Source organism: Vicia villosa, unplaced genomic scaffold, assembly GCF_029867415.1.
Source record: "Vicia villosa cultivar HV-30 ecotype Madison, WI unplaced genomic scaffold, Vvil1.0 ctg.000605F_1_1, whole genome shotgun sequence".
Lineage (NCBI taxonomy): Eukaryota > Viridiplantae > Streptophyta > Magnoliopsida > Fabales > Fabaceae > Vicia > Vicia villosa.
In genome coordinates, this window is record NW_026705277.1 from 339,340 (window position 1) to 360,528 (window position 21,189).

Sequence of the window (21,189 nt, forward strand, 5' to 3'; positions counted from 1 at the left end):
TTTCTAAACAATAGAATGATATCTTCATTCCGCTTCTTCTCACTTCGCTCCGCTCTATTCCACTTTGCTCCATTCTGCTCCGTTGATTTTATGATATCCAAAGATAACTTATAGTATATGCATTATTTGCCGACATGCGAGTAGTAGTAACTAATAGTGACTGACAAACAGTTATGCATGAAAAGAAAAGTGAAAAATTTCCATGTATGTCAAAGGAAAAGAATAGTGAATGAAAAGGAAAGATGTGTACAGTGGTGGTGAGGAATTGGTTAGAGCAGATGAAGAAGAAGCGAAAAAATGGTTGGTAATGTTGGCCATGGGTCCCCCACACGCATTCAATGCCCATTGTTTCTGAATTATTATCTCTCTTTTTCTCATTGGAACATAAACTTCATAACTCTTCCTCGTCTTGTCTAGTTTCTTCCCTAACCTAAGCTCTCAGCATTCTCTTCCTTCCACCTGTCCACATCCATCCAAACCACGCTTCTTTTGTCTTCTCTTCCATTATTACTCTCTCTCTCTCTCTCTCTCTCTCTCAGTGTTCACTGTTCACTTCTTTACTCAAAAAAGGACAATCATGCAGGAGGTTGAGCCTGAAGCCACCGCCGCTTCTTCATCTCCGCCTCGCCGTGTTATTCTTATATCAGCTGGTGCTAGCCACTCTGTTGCTCTTCTCTGTAAGATTATTTATATTAGATTACGAATATGCCCTTTTGATTTATTTGTTTTGATTTTGAGAGTTTGCCATTTGGGTTGTGTAAAGTTTGAATTTTTAATGGGATGGATTGATTTTGTTAGTTTTTGAGTTTTGTGGTTATGGATTGATTTTGATCTTTTTACAGCTGGGAATGTTGTTTGCTCGTGGGGTAGGGGAGAAGATGGACAATTAGGTCATGGGGATACTGTTGATAGACTTTTGCCTACTCAACTTAGTGCATTGGATAATCAGCAAATTGTGTCTGTTGTTTGTGGAGCTGATCATACTATTGCTTATTCGGAGGAGCGTGTTGAAGTATATAGTTGGGGATGGTATGCATATTCTATCTTTTCTTTTCTCTTGTGTTTCTTTAGACTCACTTTAATGGCAAAATGAAAATGCATCCTTTTCTGTTGGCGTTTTCTGTGACTGATATGTATCATATTTGTAACTGAAATTTGATTTGCTATTTCTGTTAGAATTGTTCATTGGTTCTTTAATGTAATATTGCTGTATTAGATTCAGCTTTATTAACATAGTGGTTTTGTTATACTTGATTTCTCTGAAAATGTCAGCTCATTTGATCAAGTTTGTGTTAGGTATTTGCCTTGTTGATTTGGAGACTTTCATATCACAACTATCCCTAGCTGTACGCTTTAACTACTATGTAGTTAATCTTTTGTAAGTGAGGGGTTTGATCCTAAAATAAAATACACATTTTCTTCTTTTTACTATATATATCTGCACTCATGCTTAGTCCTCTTTGTAAGATATTGGATCGAACTCTAGTATGGCCGAAGGGTAGCTTCTTGGTTCGACAGGATTAAGCATGAAGTCGAAGGTTGTTCACATGCTTGTGTCGAAGATGCTAGGGTTGTTAGCATGTTAAATTAGGTTTTAGTGTTTAAACCCTAATTTGTTAAGTTAGCTTGTTTATTAAGTTGGCTTGTGTAATGGGCCTTGTGGAAAAAGCCCATTAGTTAGTATGTTAGGTTTTATTATAAATAGCATACTAGTCTCTCATCATTGTTAAGCTGCAAATCCTAATTTAGGGTGAGAGAGGTTATTTGTTATTCTTGTAAACTTGTAATCTTGTTTTAAGAGAAAGTGAAAGAATAGCAGTTATAACCAATTATTGTGTTCCTCTTCTTCCTTGTTCTTTATTCTTCCTTGTTTTATACTTTGTTCTTGGCATTGAATTCACAACACTCTTAATGCAAGGGTTGACACTTTTTTGTTAACGGTCCTCTGATTTGGGGATATGATTGTTGCTAATTTAATAGTCATTTTGTATTCCATATTTTATTCATATGCAAAATAAACTGAAGTTTGATTTGGGTGGAAGAAAAATACTGGACATTTATTAGATTGTATGAAAACTCATTACAGGGAAAAAGTTGCTATTTTGGGCCTGTGATGTTTCATGACACTCTTGCTGTTCACATAAAAAATAGTGGCTTGATATATTGTTATAACAATATTCTTAGATATTAAGTAGATCTTATTCTGATTTTTCCAGGGGTGACTTTGGACGGTTGGGTCATGGTAATTCTAGTGACTTGTTCATTCCTCAACCTATTAGAGCATTGCAAGGACTAAGGATAAAGCAACTTGTTTGCGGGGATAGCCACTGTTTGGCAGTTACTATGGAAGGCGAGGTTCAGAGGTTTGTAGTTCTTGACCGAGTTTTTATCTGTCTCTGCTTTAACTATTTATTATCAATTAATGTTTACTAATTGTGCACCAGTAAAGTTAATTATTTTTTTGAGTGCATATATAGAAACTGACAGTGCATGCTCATATAACCATTTTGTACTGCATGCTATAGGCCCAATCTTTTTAATTTCCTTTCCCTTTCTTCTTTATTTACGGAACGAAAGGTTGAAGAGAATCTGATACTGGAATTGGAAGATGTTGCTTTAAATCAACACTATTTGATATTTGCGACAAACACTTGTCATACTATTCTCATTACTTAGATTATTGATACTCCTTTGATGGATTAGATTGCTTCCATGCCCACATACATGCATCTAATCAATAGTTGAATATTCCATTTATAAAGGTATCGATGCATATTGAAACCCTTGTTTTGTTGTGTGAGGATAAAGTCTGTCTTCTGCCGGTTGTTTGAAAGTGCTAGCCACAAGTCATCTGCATCATCATAAATCAATGACTTCATTCTCATTTTGTCTGAACTTTGTATTTCTTTTTTCTTTTGATCTCTACTCATTGTAGTTGGGGGCGGAATCAAAATGGTCAACTTGGACTAGGCACTACGGAGGACTCGCTTGTTCCACAAAAGATTCAAACATTTCAGGTACTATTTTTAGAGACATTCATTAAGGTTATCTACAATAAATAAAACTCAATGAGCTAGTTATCAACCATTAATCAATACACAGTGACAAGTTACTTTTACTATAAGAGAACATGACTAACTGATCTATAGTACTTAGTCTTCAGGAAGCATTTGTAAATGTTAACAGTTTTACGGAAATGTTCTCCACTTTAAACATTTGAAAGAAGCAGCTAAGAACCAAAAGGAAAACCGATATTGCATTCTTGTCAAGAAATTAATAGTGACATTGCATTGAACACTTAAAAATATAATGCATCAAACAAATTATTCCATTAACTACTGGGCTCATGTAAATGTTTATATTGTAGGGAATACCTATCAAAATGGTTGCTGCTGGGGCTGAACATAGTGTAGCCATCACTGAAAATGGAGAGCTGTACGGATGGGGTTGGGGCCGATACGGAAACTTGGGACTGGGAGATAGAAATGATCGCTGCATTCCAGAGAAAGTTTCTTCTAATGATGTATGTTAATGTTCATAGACTGGTATCATTTTGTCTTTTTTGGCTAGAGCCTAGAATGTGATGTATCAATTAGAACTTTAAAGATTTGACATGTATTATTTGGTTTAGTAGAAGAAGCAACATTTGAGAAATTAACTTTTGTCACAACTGTCAATTTTTCTAGAAAATGTTATGATGCACGGATAATTTATAGGCATATATACTAATGAATGGAAAATATTTATTTTACTCCTTCCTAGTCTAAGTCTTGCTTGTTAAAAGTTGCAGTGTGACAAGATGGTCATGGTTGCTTGTGGCTGGCGGCATACAATATCTGTTTCATCGTCTGGCGAACTATACACATATGGATGGAGCAAATATGGCCAACTAGGACATGGAGATTGTGAGGATCATCTTGTGCCTCACAAGCTTCAAGCCTTGAGTGATAAGTCAATTAGTCAGGTGGTCCTTTAATTTTAACCAGAGTTGGTACCTAACTTGCAATTTCTCATATTATTTGGATGCATTGGGATTTTCCTTCGCTCTGCTTGTTCAGTAGATCTTAGTTTCAACCATATATGTTATGTGCCAGTGCCGCACTGATTTGATTTTTTTCCTTCCTTTAAAATTGTATATGGTATCTGCTGGTTGCGTGGTTGTAAAAGACTAGCAAAAATTAACTCAAATTTTTTTTGTCCTATTTAGAACCTGCGAACTTGGTGCATTGTATTTGGTGTTAGATAAAGTGGTCAACTATAATTGTGTTTATTTTGTTGCTGAACTTTGCTTAAATTCTTTCAGGTGGCAGGTGGTTGGAGGCATACTATGGCACTCACGACTGGTGGAATTCTTTATGGATGGGGCTGGAATAAGGTTGGCTGTATTTTTTATTTTCCTCTGATAGAAACTCAAAATTCAGATAAATGGAAAATGTATTATTGATTGAAATTGAAATTATTACAGAGAGGAATCTCTCTAATCCCAGAGCCAAGTGCTCCTCAAAGGAGAAATGATTCTCACTCTGCCCAACCCAAACGGTTTCTATCCAAAAATACACATAATGATTTCTCCCTTGCTATCGGGGTCCTTATATGACTACCCTCCCCCTTCTGACATAAGCAGTTATAACTGATTCTCTATTAGGCCTTTCTATTGGGCTAAAGGCCCAAAACCAGGAAGTATTTGTTGAATTACGGACAAAACAGAGAATTAATCACACTTGATGATTGGTAAAAGAATGCACATAGTGTATGCATAGAGCTAAAATATATACTACTTTAATTAAAAGGATGACCTGAGACTTTATTCTACATCTAAACAATCACGTGCTTCGAAAATTTTCACTTCACCTATTTTTACTTTGATTGTAGTTTGGACAAGTTGGAGTTGGTGACAATGTCGATCGCTGTTCTCCTGTGCAAGTGAAGTTTCCCCATGATCAGGTACCTGAAAGCTGAAACTCTGATACTCTTCATCTCTTTATTTTTTCCATTTGGAAATTTGTTAATTTCTTTAAAAGTCAAATTTTCTTCAAATAATCGCTAACTGTTTGATTTATATTTGTGCAAACTTTTGTTTTTCTTGACAGAAAGTAGTTCAGATGTCATGTGGGTGGAGACACACACTTGCTGTTACTGAAAAAGACAACGTATATTCTTGGGGAAGAGGCACAAATGGGCAACTTGGGATTGGTGATACCATTGACTGGTAATTGCTTACAAAACTGAATATATATTTTGGACTAAAAGGCTTTTACGTCACTGATTTTGTTTCTTTCCGTCATCTTTTTCCTGAACTCACTTTGGAGACATTCTTTATATTTTGGTTGTAAAGATACATTTCAAAAGTGAAACAGTTAATTTTTTTTAGTGGCGTTAACTTTATTTTGGGTCATGACAGCAGAGTTTTGAACCCATGAGTTTCAAACTGCCCAATTTCATGATCCAGCTCACGCCTGGTGGTTTATTGGTTATTCTAACTAACTTCTTGAAACAACACCTTTTAATTGAAATATATTAATTGCTTTGTTTTGAGTTTAAACTAGCTCTTATTTAATTGGGAAAAATCTGATATCATTTTGGTAATAATGACAACTGCTGTTAATCTGTTAGAGGTTGGTTAAAGTTCTTATGATTGAGGTACTAGGTGGTACTTTTGCAGTTTTGCTCATGAAGTGAGTAGTTAGGCTCTTAGTGATTGTAGCCTACCCTACCTATATATATTCATTAAAGAAATTGGTGCACCATCTTAGCGATTACTATCATTAAATAATGTCTGTTCTATCATGGACGCGGGAAGATAACTCTGTGTTCCTTCTTTTGCCCTTGTAATGAAATTGACTTTTGGGGCAACTATGACTATATATTTTAGTAGAAAAAGTTATGTTGCCCATCTTAGTCATTAGCTTGAAGCGTAGCCTTAGACTCAGGTATTGGGTGCATTTCTTTAATATCTTTGGTTCATAGAGTCGTTTTTGGATTTGTAGGAATAGTCCAAAGATTATCGAGGCTTTGAGTGTTGATGGATCTTGTGGGCAGCACATAGAATCCTCAAACACAGATCAATTATCAGGTGCTTTGTTCTTCTCATCAATAATATTTCCTTCTTATTTATGTTTTCTGGCCGTGACTGATATTAGTACTATTTGATACGTGTAATTTAGATTCATATATTTCAATTTCTTATTTATTTGTTTTAACAGTTTTGCATTATGCTAACTTTTCTTTTTTACCCCTTAATAGGAAAAACCTTTGCCTCCTTAGCTGAGAGATATGCAGTTGTACCAGATGAAGCTGTAAGTATCTCGTTTTAGCATACACTATTTCTTAATAGAAGAGTTAATATATTAGTTATTGAAAATATGGAAGAAATTTTTTTCTCCTAGTTTAAGAAAAGCAGAAAGAAAAGGATAACGTTAACTCGTGAGAACTATCTGTATGAAAGATGCGCATTTCATGCTAAGATTATAAGTCATGCATTGAGTCACTGTCTTGTATGATTTGGCAGGCGTCACTGCAATCTGTAGATAGGCTCGATCTTAGTGTCCCAGAGAGTGATGTCAAACGGATCAGAGTTTGATTTACTAACGAGTAAAGGTATCCTTTTGACGAGAATGATGCATCCAATCAATGTCTCTGCCTCAGCAGTCCATGGGGATCAAGCACCCACTTCTCTATCATTTTGGCTATTAACATGATTATTGTAAAGTAATATATATCCATTATTATGAAAAATATTGCATGTGATATGACTCTTCTATATATATTATTAATCAGCGAGAATACATTTACAATGTCCTGGTATAAATTTTTGTTTCAAGCTGTATGATGATGATGATGCTGCCTTATTCTAGGAAAGAAAGAGGAGAAATATAAATACATGATCTAATAATGGATACAGTAGCTACATAAAATGTAGATATACAAACCAGTTGGAATTAGGATTTGGATCCGTCACAAATTCGGACAGAGTTGATTTTAATTTTAAGAATTCTGAAATACCAAGATTAGTTTATCTTTCATCTCGTTAGTATTATTTTTAAATAGGATTTACTCGTTATTAATAAGCTTAGAGTGTGGCTATTCACAACTTCATTCAATTTTTCTTTCATTATATCGTATCAGTGGACTCTTTAGAAGAGTTTCTTACATGTTTGTTATGACCCATCAAAGTCAATCTTCAGTAGCGATTTCCATATGTTTTTTCTTGATCATTTGTGTTCTTGATTTTCTTGTATCATTTTCTTTGTCCTTATATCGTCTTCTTCTTCATGCCTCCTTGAGCAACTCCTACTCTGGCCAAAACTGACTTCTAATGTTAATCTTAGTGAAGCTCTCAAACTATCTCACTGTTACCCTCAAGCTCAATGAGTCCAATTATCATGCATGGAGTAGATCAATGCCTCAAGCTTTTGGTTTGAAGAACAAGCTTGCATTCATTGACGATTCAACGCCTATTCCTGGCGATTTGGATTTGAATAGAGCTAATTCAGAAATGTGCAATCATCTTATTCATTATTGTCCTATCAATTATGTTTCTTAACCTATTGGCTATTGCTCAAACTATAATCTTTCATGGCAATGCAATTGCCGTTTAGGAAGAGTTGCGTGAGCAATTTTCTAACCCATTTCAACCCTTCAATCCCAAATCAACAACCTCAAACAAAGTTCTAGAAGTGTTTTGGACTAGGGTTCCCATTTCAACCCTTCAATCCCAAATCAACAACCTCAAACAAAATCATAGAAGTGTTTTAAATTATTTCATTAAAATGAAGACTCTATATAGGAAGAATTGAGTTCACATAGATCTATTTTCAATTTCACATGTATGCATCCTTGCTGATGTGATTCTATGTGAATTGCTCCTTATTACTATCTAGAAGATCAAATCATTTAATTTTTAACAGGTCTAAATGAACAATTTTCTATTATAAAGACTCAGATTCTTATGATGGAACACCTTCCATATATTAATAAGCCATATTCTTTGGTTTTCCAAGAGGAAAGTCACAATAATTCTACTATTACCATTGAAGAACCTACCATTTTATCAAATCTTTTGATTCAAGAAGATCTTAAGGTCATGGTAGAGGTTCAAATAACAAGAATAACATGTTTTCTACTCATTGCAATTGTCATTGTCCCTCAATTGGTTTTTGTTATACATGAATATCCAAATTTCGATAAGCCTATTCATCAGCAAATGCCTCTTCAATTGACGTTTATGATGTTTGAGCTCCAATTGACAACACTCAAGTGGTTTCAATAGGTCACAATGATGAAATTACTCAAGAAAAGTATGATCACTTTGTTTTCTTGTTCCAACAAACAAGTTATAAGACATTTTTTTTACATTTCACATGGATTAAGAAATGTAAATATTATTTTAAGAAAAAGTGAAATAATATATAACTTTATAAAATTGTCCTTTAATAATAACATTGAAAAGCGAAATTAGAAGTATGAAAAAGAAATAATAATAAATAATAGAAGATATATTAGAAAAAAATGTATTAATATTGTATTGTAATTATACAATGACTTATAATTTGAAACAAATTTTTTCTCCAAAGCGTCTTATAATTTAGAAGGGAGGAAGTATCCCATAATGATTCAAGTTCTAGTCAAGATAATGATGCTTCTAGTACTCATTATGGTCCATCTCCATATGAGCCTTCCACTTCAGGTGTCATATCTTGTTGTTTACATGACACGTCTAATTTTTGAATCATTGACTAAGGTGTCAATTATCACATCAGCAGTGCTATTTATCACGAATCATTTGTCAACGAAATTTAACGACAAGTAAAGCTGAATAAATTAAATACATAAGAGAGAAAAAATAAAAACGTTACTGCATAGGATTCACTGGAGGGTTGAGTTGTAAACAATAAATACATGATAGAGAAAGTAAAAACAATATTATAAAGAATCAATCTAAAGGTTGTAAACAATTCGCTCATATTCGTGTTTGTTTCTTTTCGTACCATTAAGCATTTCCCTTACCACATATGTTCATGTGTTAATTTTTTAAAGTTTATTTTATGAAACAAAACCTAGTGCAAGTTTGATAAATGGAGACTTAATGTATGTTCAAAATGTAAGTAATGTTATTTTTTCACCCAACTTACACCTTACCAATGTCTTACATTCTCATGATTTCAAATTGAATTTGATATTAGTTTATAAACTTTGTAAAACATTGTTATTTACTCAGTTTTACGATGGCAAGTGTATAATATTGCCAATAGGGGAACTATATAGGCTCTCCGAAGATGATTTGGTTAACGCGAGAAAATAGATGAACTATATAGGTTTATGATGGACGATTTTGTCCAAGACACCACTTCTTCTTCTTCTTCTTCTTTTGTTAATAGAAATATTGTGTTATTTAATGATGTAGGCAACCCTTAAGTGTTCTTGGTATTCCTTTTCATGCTTTATAGCATTTTAGATTAAGTCATTTATCTCACAATAGATTGTCAATAATGTCTCAATTGTATCTTTATATTACTACTGATAATAGAATATTTGTCTCACTTGTCAATTTTGTAAATAGAAAAAGTTATCTTTTAATATTAGCAATTTTACATTCAAACCTAAGTTTGAACTCATTTTGTACTTGTTAAAAAAGCATAATGATGGACAACCCCTAGCTGCATTGGCCTGTCTGAGATATATGGTTTATGATATGTTGAGAGCTCGCCCACGTAAGAGTTCCGGAGAGCTCTTAAGAGTGTGTTTTTTAGGGAAATTTTGTGATCCTCCTTTGTGTAAACGAGGTGTATATAGGAGACCTCTTGAGCCTTGATCAGAGGCCAAGATAAGCCTCTCCTCTTATTTAGAGCAAATGTGTGAGAGTGGGAAGACTGCATTCTTTTTGCAATCGTGGCATAAACATCTATCCCTTGAATGATTTTGTGCATGCCACGTATCCCACCAATTGAATCAACATAAAACGTGGTTTAGTTAGGGCGGCTAGGCCTAGACCGAATAAGGCGTCTTCTCATGTCTTTTGGGCGACTTATGGCCTGACTAAGGGGGCTCGTCAAATACTGGTCCAAGTGTCTCGGCTTGTGTCCTTTTTTACTATTTCTTCTAGGCCCTAATAAAATTAACTTAGTCCACAATCTTTCAAGTTTGACGCCTTAAAAATGGAAAATTGATTAACCCTAACATGTGATGCCTCAGGAAAACTCGTCGACCAAGTACCTGAGATTATTCATCCAAATGAAATTAGGACGAATCCTTAAGTGAGCTTGGAGAGATTCCCTCAAATAATGCTTGAGGCGTGCCCCTTAAGTGGAGCGTTAAGGGCGAGTCTTTCAAATGGAGTTTGGAGCGAGTCCTTAAGTGAAGCTTGAGGACGAGTTCCTCAAACGTCACCAACAATGACTCATGCAACATTAAATACTTATAATGATGGAGTTGCCCTAGGAAGACAAAAGGACTTGGAACCCTACACACGTCAGAGATGTGGGGAAACCTCACAGCAAGTATTAGCGTGTATAATAAGGGGTTATTATTAATTTTTTTGGCTTTTAACCACCGGTATAGTCTGGTTTGGGGGTCAGCTCTAGCATCAAATAGTTCTAGCCTCCTCTCGATTGCAGTTGCGGAGGATCGAATCGTGGTCCTTCCTACCAAGCCCAACACCAATCACTAGTAAACCAACTAACGATCGGTAATAAGGGGTTATTATTGCCTACTAGTTTTTTATTCTATAAAAAGGCAACTCCATCTCATTTTCAAACATGCTATTAAATTCTCCTTTCTTAGTGTAAGTTGTTCATCTTCTCCAACTCAATGTTCTCATCTCTATTCGTCTACAGGTACAACACCTTTTTTTAGTGTAAGTTGTTCATCTTCTCCAACTCAATGTTCTCATCTCTACTCGCCTACAAATACAACACCTTCTTCCCTTTCTTCACCTTTTCTAATTTTAACACCACAATTATTAAGGATTCAGATGAGTGTCAAGGTGATAGAACCCTCCAGTAATAGAGAATGGACAAAGTTGTATTTACATTATATGAAGAACATCGAGCGAGTTGATAGAACGACAACTATATGCTTTTAGAAATGAGGATGCTTGAGAGTTATGATAGCACCTCTGATTCTAGCGGCAATAATGACTCTCTTTCTTCCTCCTCTTTATCAAGAAACTCTAAATATTCAAGGCGGACAGCATTCCCAAACAATCAACGGAGGCCAAGACTCTGAACCATATAGGAAGACTTCGAGACCCACTATTCTCTCACCCGAATATCTTACTAGTTCTCCTAAAAAAAGAAAAGATAAAATAATTGACTACCGAATATAAGTACTGTTCTAAGAACAGTGCCGGTAAAGTAGTTAGTTATAAAGAAAAACGCCAGCAAGTAAAATTTAAAAACGCGCAATGCCTTTTTCTTCCTACACTTGAATAAGACAAAAAATGAAGAAACTGAAAAAAGTGATCATAGCCTAATCAACCTGGAGAAGAACAAAGATGCCAGAAAATAAAACTGTAAAAGGGAATAAGAGAGTAAGCAAAAAAATAAAAATAAAGTGAAGAAGTGAAATTGAATAAAATCATTCTCTCCTTCCCTGTGTAACCGTCTCACCGACGATCCACCGTACAAGGAGGAAACCACCGTTCACCAGATCTCACAATGAACGATTTCGACGGTTTATTAGGTACTGATTTCAAATTGAAACAACAATCGGCGCCAATGTCATCCCAAGGATCTTTACATTTCACCAAAACTTCCCGATCCTCTCGCTCTCCCAATCAAGATTCCGCTCTCTTCTCCGATCTCTTCAATGTCGATTCCATCTCTCGAACCTCCAGCTCCGGTTTCGCTTCACATTCCGTCAACTCCCCTGTTTTCGATGATAACAGGCTCTCACACCGCGACGGAAGGACCACCGCGTTTGACGATCTTCTCGGTAGATTCGGTAAAACCGTCAAGAATGAGAATGGCGCGGATGATTTTGATGATCCGATCTCTGGATTTGGGAACAGTAAGCTCTCCTCCCGTCAAAGGTGTGGCGACTGTGCGTATCTTCTTATCATACTTTGTTTTTATTCTACTCTACATACATGATGAAGTGCATTGCGGTTTCGAGGATAGTTTATTTATTTTTATTGTTTTGCTTGCAATTGAAGTAACAGTAGCAATTAGCAAAAGAGCTTGTGAATGTTGTGTAGTAAGACCTGAGGTTGTGGTTTATGGATCAGTAGTAAAGCTTGTAAGAATAACATTTGATTGGAACTATGGGAATGAGTGCGAAATGCTGAAAGTAACTGAAAAATCAACGAATGCTCTGCTTCTTAATATTTCCCCTATTTTCCACAACAACAAAAAAATAGAGAAGCCAGCACAGGATTGATTATGTAACTGAATGTTCCAATGAAGAGTTTAAAAGCTTTTGGTAAAATATTGGTTAGTAATTGGCTATATTGGCGAATCAAGGCATGATAGAATAGTGATAGCCCGATAATTGTGTTTAAAACATATATGGTAGAGACATATCATTGGTTATACCATTCACTCACTGTCTATCTGCTGGTTATCCTTGCATTTAAACAAAGAATCACAGGCCACCAATGTCATCAGTAGGTTATTGTCTGAAGGATTTCTTTTCACCTTCTAAAATTGATCTGTGTATGGTACTCAGAAGTAAGTATAATGGTACTTGCCGAGCATTAAGAATTGGTTTGGAGGGAAAGAGGATGCTTCTTTGCTTATTATTATGTATTTGTTTATTTTTGCAAAAATTGTATGTTTGGCTGTGAAGATTGCATGTTGTTTAGCAGATCTTTCAAGATTATGGGATATTTTATGCATTTTAAAATTATGATCTGTGGTTGTTTGTATCATATCAGTTTTTATGGTAATCTATGCAGTTTATATCGAAGCAGGCATACATCGTTTGAAACATAACTGGTAGTTACGCTTGCCGATTTTATTCATTAAAGTAGACAACTAAAATAAATCTTGGAGGAGTTTGGATGGGTAGAGAGGCACCAATGAGCTGAGTTTCTTAGGTGATTTAATTTTTGCGCAACATTTTTGAATTGTTTCATCATTGTTGGACACCCTGGAGTCAAACAAGAGCATTTTAATACAAAAAATCCTGAGTGATTCCAATCACAATACCTTATACCTGAAATGATTATAACTTCCAGATTCTGACAATATCTTATGCCTGAAATCATTATGCTCAATTTTTTGTTTATTGCTGAAAAGTTCTTATTTCAGTAGAAGCAACTTTCGGGATGTCCTTAATACTTTTATTTTGCTGTGCATCTTTTGTTTGAGAAATGGATTAATTATTTCATCTAGTAGCTTATAAAACAGATCTATGGAGAAAGAAAATTATTATTGTTTTGCATTGATTTGTTTACTGCCCAAGATTTCTTATTTCAGCAGAAGCAACTTTTGGCATGTCCTTAATACTTTTTCTTTGCTGTGCATTCTTTATTTGAGAAATGGATTCCTTATTTCACCTGGTAGCTTATAAAACAGATCTATGGAGGAAGAAAGTTATTGTTGTTCTGCAATGATTTGTCTATTAGGAAACAGGAATTGAAAGTCTTATGGCTTTGTTGTTCATAAGCATCCCATTTTATAAAACAAACATGAAGAGGATGAGAATAGAGAATAACTGAAAAGGGATTATCCGATTCCTTATTTTTTATGTATTAGTTGATCTGTTGATGTATTGTAATATCTTTTTTTACATATCTTTTCATAACAGGCCCACTCCTGATACTGGTTCATCATCAGAATCTACTTTCAGTGCATCTAAAACAGCCTTCAATACAACAGAAGACCCTTTCAAAATATTTGAATCAGCTTCTGCTCCAACTGGTTCATCCTCAGGCCACTTCACAGACCCATTAGAAGAAATTAGTAAATTTACTAGTTCTAGAAGCACAAAAACTGATAGTTCATCAAAATTTAATGGTGGAGTATATGATGATACTAATCTCTTTGATGGACTTAGAAATTCAGTACCTGCATTTTCATCAGAGAGGACCTGCAGGAATGGTACCAGTTCCCCCATGCCGAGTTCAAACACAAGTTCAAGTTGGACCAGAGATAAAGAATCATTTGAAAAATTGCATGTCAGGAGTCCTGATAGACAGACACATAACAAGATTCCTGTTGAACATGATCAGGAGATTTATCAAACTCCATATGACATGCCTACATATTCATCTGATTTGAATAAACCAGTAGTTGGCCAAAGGTCTACTTCCCCTTTTTATGTTAATGATGTTTTTAGACACGTCAATTCTCAGGTAGACATGTCTCCAAAATATGAAGAGAAGTATGTCTCAGATGATGATATATGGCTAACGGTATCAGAGGTTCCTCTTTCCACACAACCAACTTCTGCTCCACCACCTTCAAGACCACCTCCTCCTCGACCAGTTCATATCCCCAAGTCAGAAACATGTTCACCAGCTTTTGCCAATGTCAGGAAAAACAACGGTTTTTCTTCTTTCTCAAATTCCACTCAATTTTCTCAGGATCCTAAATATGCTCCTGCTACAGCCAAGTTATCTTCTGCATCGCAATTTGATAAACTTAAAGATTTTGCCATGGGCACGAGTCACGATGATGATAATGAACGTGAAAATGGTGATCCTGATGAAGAGTTAGAGATGAACTCAACTGCTACATCTATGAAGGAGGCTATGGAGAGAGCTGAATCTAAATTTAGGCATGCAAAAGAAGTTAGGGGGAGAGAAAATACAAAACCTGCTCGAAGCAAAGAATCCATACATTCAGTGAAAGGTGACAGAGTTGTGCCAGAGGAGAGAGGCGGGTTAGACCATGAGCAGAAGCAAAAGGAGATGGAGGAAATGGAGCAAAGAAGAATTGAGAGGGAAAGGGAGGACAAAAAAAGAGAGCAACAACGACTTGAGAGAGAAAGAGAAAAAGCAAGACAGGCTGTGGAAAGAGCTACTAGAGAAGCACGTGAAAGAGCAGCTGCTGAAGCTCGCCGAAGAGCTGAGAAGGCTGCAGTTGAGAAAGCTAATGCAGAAGCTAGAGTGCGTGCTGAAAGGGCCGCAGTTCAGAGGGTACAAGCTGAGGCCCGTGAAAGGGCTGCTGCTGAAGCAAAGGAAAGGGCAGAAAAGGCTGCTGCAGGGACAAAGGGGAGAGAAGCGCGAGAAAGACCTGCAGCTGCAAGGACTGAAGCTGAAACGCGAGTTAAAGTAGAACGTGCTGCTGTAGAAAGGGCTGCCGCAGAAGCCCGAGAAAGAGCTGCAGCTGCTGCAAGAATGTACCAGCAAAAAAAGGAAAATGATCTTGAATCGTTCTTCAGCATGAGCGGACGGGCCAACAGTGTTCCAAGACCTCCTAGATCTAGCTCTTCTGTGAGTACTAAGTATTGTTAAACGTTATTTATGCTAAAGTAGCTAGCTCTTGGGTTTGGTGCTTGGTCTCTTCCCCCATCATTTTTATCCGGAATGCAGCAACATATATTTAGCTAGTTGGTATTTTATTCTTTCCATTTTTTATTTTAAATGGATCTTAAATAAAATTGGAATATATAAAATTGACAAGTTTTAAAATTATTTCATATGTTTTAAATGAAAAAAGGTTGGCTGACATGCACCCTAGAGTCAACTTTTTCTATTTTAAAATATTTTTTTGGATCTCTCTACTCTCAGGATTCAAATTTCGATGCCCAGTTTCAGCCAGATGTAAGCCGGAAATCTACAAGCACGTCGTCGAACATAAAGAAGGCATCATCATCAAATAATATTGTTAATGATCTTTCCTCAATTTTCGGAGGTAGGATTGTGTGGCAATATATTGTTATTGATGTGAAAATTGCTTGTATTTTCTTGTCTCAATGCTTACTGGGCTCTTTCTATCCCTTTTCTTTTATGGTTTGAAGCTTCTTCCTCAGCTGGAGGATTTCAGGAAGTTGAAGGGGAAAGTGAAGAAAGACGAAAAGCCAGGTTTGAACGCCTTCAAAGGGCTCAGGAGCGTGCGGTATGTTTTGCTGAATTTTGTTCATTAATTTGTCTTCTTGATTGTTATTGATTGTAAAAGAAGGCAAACAATTTACAATTTTTGAATTAAATTGACATTGAGGTCATGTGGAAGTGATGGGGTAAAAAATAAAAGGGAGTTAGAAAAGGATAGAGAAAATAGTTCTCTCCTAATCTATCCATTCAATAATTCAAAGAAAAAAAAAGTTCTTTCTTATTTCTCTTTCATTTTTCCAGCTCTTTTCTTTAAGATTCTAACTGAAGTGTGTGCATTATTTAATAATCTTTTCAAATTATTTGTCTATCTTACTTCTAACATTGTCATGTTATACTAGACAATAGCATTGGCTGAGAAGAATCAACGGGACCTACAGACTCGAAGAGAGCAGGCTGAGAGACACGTAAGTAGTATATTTTTCTGCTTTCCTTTTTATTTGTGACTTGGTGGTTTCTGCTCATACACTTGCATTGTGCCCATTGTGTGTATAAAATACATATCTGTCATTGTGCCTATAGAAAAGCCATTTCTTTCATTTGTTTTCCCATGACATGTACAAATCAGGTAATTGTCCAACTTCCTGATTTCCAATTGAATTGTGTTTTTGCATCTCTTACTGAATTGTGTTTTTGCATCTCTTACTGAATTGTGTTTTCTTAAAAAGGAACATATCATTCACTCTCTTGCTTGCTATTATTTGTTTAAAAAAGGGATATCTTTATGTTGGATAGATGTGATTAGTTGGATGTTACTTCTAAGTTCTCCGTTAATTTGCATGGTTTTTAATGTCACGTGTTTCATTTCTACTATCTAATTTGATCTACCCATTGATTTCAGAGGTTTGCGGAAACACTAGATTTTGAAGTTAAACGCTGGGCTGCAGGAAAAGAGGGGAACTTGCGTGCTTTACTCTCCACGCTACAATATGTATGTACCAAGTACTTGGTATAAATTATAATGCCCAGGGTTTGTTGCCTTGTGCTGTCTCTTATTGTATTTTCTATAAAAAATTGCCCGGGCCAAATTTTAACATAAGGCATGCTGAATTTTTAATATTCTCTGGTTTGCCTCATTTAATCACCTCTTTTTAACCCATCTCTTTCATGAACGATGATCAGGTATTATGGCCTGAATGTGGTTGGCAAGCAGTTTCTTTGACTGATCTTATTACAGCCGCTACTGTTAAAAAGGCATATCGGAAAGCTACACTGTGCATTCATCCTGATAAAGTGCAGCAGAAGGGTGCCACTCTTCAACAGAAGTATATTGCAGAGAAGGTTTTTGATCTATTAAAGGTATTTGAGTCCTTTTTATTTGTTGCTTTCTACATGACAATATTACTTTTTTGGAAGTAGAATTCGGGTTAGTGGTGTCAGATTTTTTTTTTAAAACTGAATTGAAAAGGTTGACTGGCTTGCATGGGAGTTTGTGCTAAGATTAGATTATTTATTATGTCCAGAATACTACATTGCATTCATTCTTGCCTTAAATCTTGATAATTAATAACAGGAGGCATGGAATAAGTTTAACTCAGAGGAGCTTTTTTAATCTCTGATACACTTTACAACTTCAGGGTAAGTTGCACTTTGCACAACTGATTCCTTTTGGGGGGACAACAGCGCTATTTCAGCTACCTCCATCATTACCTAATTGATTTAATGTTGCATCAATGGTGAAAAATTAATGTTGTCTGGCGTAAGGATAGCCAAAGGTTACACTTGGGTGGGGGTGTTGGGTTTATACGGATGCTTAAGAAGGTTGCATATTTTGTCGTAAAATATCTTTTTGTGGGCATCTGTCAATCTAAATGTATATTACACCCACTTGTAAATTGACATTACAATGTGGGAACATTCTAGTGTAATTGAGCTTAAGTTCCACGGACCTTATTTGTACAAGCTTCTGGATTTCGTAATAGCATGTCCGGTTTCTAATTTAGATTCCCAAAATTACGGCTTAAACAACAATTATAAGAGAAAAGCTTTTGTCCAAATCATAATTTAAAGTTTAATAAACAAAAAAAATCAAATGAATATAAATTTTTTTGTAGTATCTACTGGATTTCATTGCACTGCGTTCAGCTGCTAGTTTATCTGGGGCTAGGACTAAGTTCAGTTATGTCCAGCTAGTTTACCTATGAGTCTACGACTATATTAGTTCTGGAGAAGTATACATTTATTTAGTTACAAGCAAGTTGGAACATTCTAAGAAAAATATAGTATTGACATTGCATTACTCAATATACAATACAGTACAATTATATACAAACCACCCCCACCCCCACCCCCACTGCCTACAGCAGCTTATTCTAAGAAAAATGTAATATTGACACTGCATTCCTCTATATATAACACAATACAATTATATACAAACCACCACTACCACTGCATACGGCAGCTTTTCCAATCTGCAAGCCGAGGAGGCAGTAGATGTTGCTTGAGTTAAGATTCAATATTCAGGAACTGAATGCCTTGTAAGTCTTTAGGTCATTCGCAATACTGGCGATTGAGCCAAGAGCAGCCACAGCTGAAGCGATAAAGCATAAAAGACTTATGATTTCCATCACAATCCATTTAGAACTCCATTTTGGGATCTGCTTCTGCACAATATACATCTCCACTGGAAAAAAAACTGTTAAAGGCCAAAACCCCACTGCTCCAAGAAATCCCAGAACGTCATTAAAGAAAGGAATCAGCATTGCAACAAAAGTAGTTACGATTACAAATATTGTCCTCCAAACTATTCTAAATAGATTTAAATTGTACCCACTGAAAATTTTGTGTTCCACTTTTGTTTGGGGCCATTTTTTTGCTGCCCCTTTCTCTATGAAGGCAAAGACAGGTTGAACATATACTTGGTATGCTCCAACAAGGTGAATTATTACGGCGATATTTGCTACATCGATGACCCAAGATGGATTGTACATACCAAATCCAGTGAGCAAGTTCCCTGGTGCTTGTTCTCCAAATGCAGCATAGCCCATGCAGCCACAAAGTATATAAAATGATGTAGTCACTGCAACACTTAAAACTGTCGCCGCCTTCATTGTTTTTACTTCGGATGGTGGATTTCTTATGGTATCCTGTGTAGTAAAAATGTTTGTATAATACTCAGTTGCTGTCACCATATTATGTTGTTTTTCTTAATGTTTATATAACAATAAAGAAAAAGGCATTTATACATACCTGAATTTCAATGAGAATTTGAGAGTAGGAATAAGCAAATGCTATGTTACCAATAGCTTGGAAAATTCCCCATACTTTTTTTGTTGTTGACACAATTTCAGCGCCACCTCCAGTGAGAGTACCCTTGACGGTACCGTTTGCTGTTTAAGAATCAGTTAAACAAATAACATAAGTCATTCAGCGCCACCTATAGATTGTTTATGTTTAGTCTATAAAACGATAGGAATGTAACCTGCAACTTGGGCGGTTACGAGAAAGACGCCGATTATGGAATATACGAAAGACATAACTGCTGCTATTACTGAGAGCCACCATGTTTCATGAAACTCTGGAATTTGAGAAACGAAAATTTCTAAAATTCCAAATCCGATCATGTATGGGTTCGTTGAAAAGCTACATGCATCTTTTCCTCCTGATTTATGGAGACACCTAGATCTTTTCATTTCCCTGTCACCCAAAAATCAGTTTAAAATTTTAAAATAAAATCCATCAACACTAATCTAGTTAGATAATCCTATCAATAAAACAAATAAGACATAATTCTGTTATTCCAGCTCAATTGTAGCTGCAAAAACATATAAAAATTCTTCAACTTTCTCTCTTTAAACCCCAATTTTACATTCCACAAAATCTTGTTTCATAGTTATATATGATATGATTTAACTCACATCATGCTAATGGGAGCTGCAATTGAGTATCCTATTGCACTGCCATACAGATATAAATACTGAATTGTTCCACAGACTTTGTACTGGATCCCGCCTGCAAAATACGTTTCAAATGATAATTTTGTTATAGAATGTGACCAAATAGTATGCATTGAATTTGAAATGTTTATCTCCTAGAAGTCAAATATATTTAGTTCAAATTTAAATCAAATGAAGTATTTGTATGTGTCTATATATGTTACCAAGAATGTTGCGAACTGCGTCGACAAACGTATAGCTTCTCTTTCCATAAATGGGATCGCCATAACGATAACATTCAGCTAGCATTGATGAAGTATACAGAGTGACTAAGCTGAAAAGGATCATCGCGATAGGACCAGCAATCCAACCTAATTGTGCTACCGCCCATGCTAAAGATAGTACTCCCGATCCTATCACGGCTGTTATTATATGAGAGCTTGTCGTCCAAATGGTTCCTGTTTCATATATATACAAAAAAAAATGTGTGAAATTTAAAATTCATATTATATGAGAGCTTTCTAACAAATTTTCAAATGTAGTTGATTCTATGAAGACAAGAAATTGACACCAAAGTTGGCATAATAATGAAGTCATGCAATTGACACAAAAACACATTTTGTGTATCATCAAAAACAATGACAAAAACGACGAACATAAAACCATACAACTAAATGAATTAATTTGTGCCTGTTCTTTTAGGACGGCCGTCGTCGTCGAAGTATTTAGGATCAAGTTCTGAAGAGACGCCATCTACGGAATGGCTCGGGTTTGCTTCGAGGTCTTCTTTGAACATAATTTATGGAGAAGATTATACAACGAAGTGCTAATACAATAGTTGAGAGAATATTGATTGATAATGTTCAAGAAAGATAATCTTGTTTTGCTCTTGCCAACAATGGGGTTACGTTCATAAACCTCAGAACATACAAACTATAAAAAGCTTGGTTTGAATAAGAAAATGCACGACGTGAGTTACACTATATTGGCACATATAAGGTGCAATGGTTGGGAATGGTTGGTATTTGCCGGGGGCTTCATTGCGAATTTCGAAAAAAGTATATTTGTGGTGACAAGATATTTAATAGAAGAAAAAAAAAATGACCAATGAAAAGTTACAAAATCTATCTATTTAAAAATTAAAAATTTTAAAAGAAAAAAAATCACGGAGCAATTTACCAGCAACCCCACTTTCATAAAATTATTCATTAAAACACCTCATAAAGGGAGAAAAAGAATTGTACATAATAATGAGTGATTATAAGGAAAGTCCGTTTGATTAAGTTTGAATTTCTTCAATTTCAAATTACGGTGGTACTC

The 21,189-nt window shown here is 35.5% G+C and overlaps 3 protein-coding genes across 7 annotated transcripts; 2 read left to right on the forward strand and 1 right to left on the reverse strand.

Moving 5' to 3' along the window:
- Positions 1-239: 239 nt before the first annotated feature.
- LOC131629772 (ultraviolet-B receptor UVR8-like) lies at positions 240-6,794 on the forward strand. 3 transcript variants are annotated; one of them, XM_058900558.1, is made up of 13 exons: positions 240-677; positions 843-1,029; positions 1,297-1,378; positions 2,217-2,363; positions 2,936-3,017; positions 3,368-3,523; positions 3,785-3,964; positions 4,304-4,375; positions 4,873-4,944; positions 5,091-5,209; positions 5,988-6,073; positions 6,244-6,296; positions 6,509-6,794. In XM_058900558.1, exons 2-13 carry the CDS (start codon positions 894-896, stop codon positions 6,578-6,580), a joined length of 1,257 nt encoding a protein of 418 aa, XP_058756541.1. In that variant the 5' UTR covers positions 240-677; positions 843-893; the 3' UTR covers positions 6,581-6,794. The 3 variants fall into 3 exon arrangements, with proteins under 3 accessions (XP_058756541.1, XP_058756539.1, XP_058756540.1); XM_058900556.1 differs by lacking the exon at positions 1,297-1,378 and having other exon boundaries at positions 241-677; XM_058900557.1 differs by lacking the exon at positions 1,297-1,378 and having other exon boundaries at positions 243-677; positions 3,791-3,964.
- Positions 6,795-11,408: 4,614 nt separating this feature from the next.
- Positions 11,409-17,936, forward strand: LOC131629773 (auxilin-related protein 2-like). Of its 2 annotated transcripts, none has more exons than XM_058900560.1 (8): positions 11,409-12,028; positions 13,747-15,376; positions 15,674-15,797; positions 15,904-16,001; positions 16,336-16,401; positions 16,836-16,925; positions 17,117-17,293; positions 17,508-17,936. In XM_058900560.1, the coding sequence occupies exons 1-8, from the start codon at positions 11,655-11,657 to the stop codon at positions 17,544-17,546; spliced, it is 2,598 nt and encodes an 865-aa protein (XP_058756543.1). In that variant the 5' UTR covers positions 11,409-11,654; the 3' UTR covers positions 17,547-17,936. The 2 variants fall into 2 exon arrangements, with proteins under 2 accessions (XP_058756543.1, XP_058756542.1); XM_058900559.1 differs by having other exon boundaries at positions 17,572-17,936.
- A 225-nt stretch (positions 17,937-18,161) lies between these two features.
- LOC131629774 (amino acid permease 3-like) lies at positions 18,162-20,955 on the reverse strand. 2 transcript variants are annotated; one of them, XM_058900561.1, is made up of 6 exons: positions 20,560-20,955; positions 20,094-20,327; positions 19,852-19,945; positions 19,416-19,630; positions 19,184-19,323; positions 18,162-19,080 (listed from the first exon to the last, which is right to left on the reverse strand). In XM_058900561.1, the coding sequence occupies exons 1-6, from the start codon at positions 20,663-20,665 to the stop codon at positions 18,454-18,456; spliced, it is 1,416 nt and encodes a 471-aa protein (XP_058756544.1). In that variant the 5' UTR covers positions 20,666-20,955; the 3' UTR covers positions 18,162-18,453. The 2 variants fall into 2 exon arrangements, with proteins under 2 accessions (XP_058756544.1, XP_058756546.1); XM_058900563.1 differs by having other exon boundaries at positions 20,538-20,953.
- Positions 20,956-21,189: the final 234 nt, after the last annotated feature.

Bases quoted from the DNA above. Each gene is read 5' to 3' on its own strand.
- LOC131629772 (XM_058900556.1), top strand. From the start codon at position 578: ATGCAGGAGGTTGAGCCTGAAGCCACCGCCGCTTCTTCATCTCCGCCT. The intron at 1,030-2,216 runs GTATGCATATTC...TGATTTTTCCAG, and splicing joins GAAGTATATAGTTGGGGATG to GGGTGACTTTGGACGGTTGG. The intron at 6,297-6,508 runs GTAAGTATCTCG...ATGATTTGGCAG, and splicing joins CAGTTGTACCAGATGAAGCT to GCGTCACTGCAATCTGTAGA.
- LOC131629773 (XM_058900559.1), top strand. From the start codon at position 11,655: ATGAACGATTTCGACGGTTTATTAGGTACTGATTTCAAATTGAAACAA. The intron at 16,002-16,335 runs GTATGTTTTGCT...ATGTTATACTAG, and splicing joins AAAGGGCTCAGGAGCGTGCG to ACAATAGCATTGGCTGAGAA. The intron at 16,402-16,835 runs GTAAGTAGTATA...CATTGATTTCAG, and splicing joins GAGAGCAGGCTGAGAGACAC to AGGTTTGCGGAAACACTAGA.
- LOC131629774 (XM_058900561.1), bottom strand. From the start codon at position 20,665: ATGTTCAAAGAAGACCTCGAAGCAAACCCGAGCCATTCCGTAGATGGC. The intron at 20,328-20,559 runs GCACAAATTAAT...TATATGAAACAG, and splicing joins CGGCCGTCCTAAAAGAACAG to GAACCATTTGGACGACAAGC. The intron at 19,946-20,093 runs GTAACATATATA...CGTATTTTGCAG, and splicing joins CGCAGTTCGCAACATTCTTG to GCGGGATCCAGTACAAAGTC.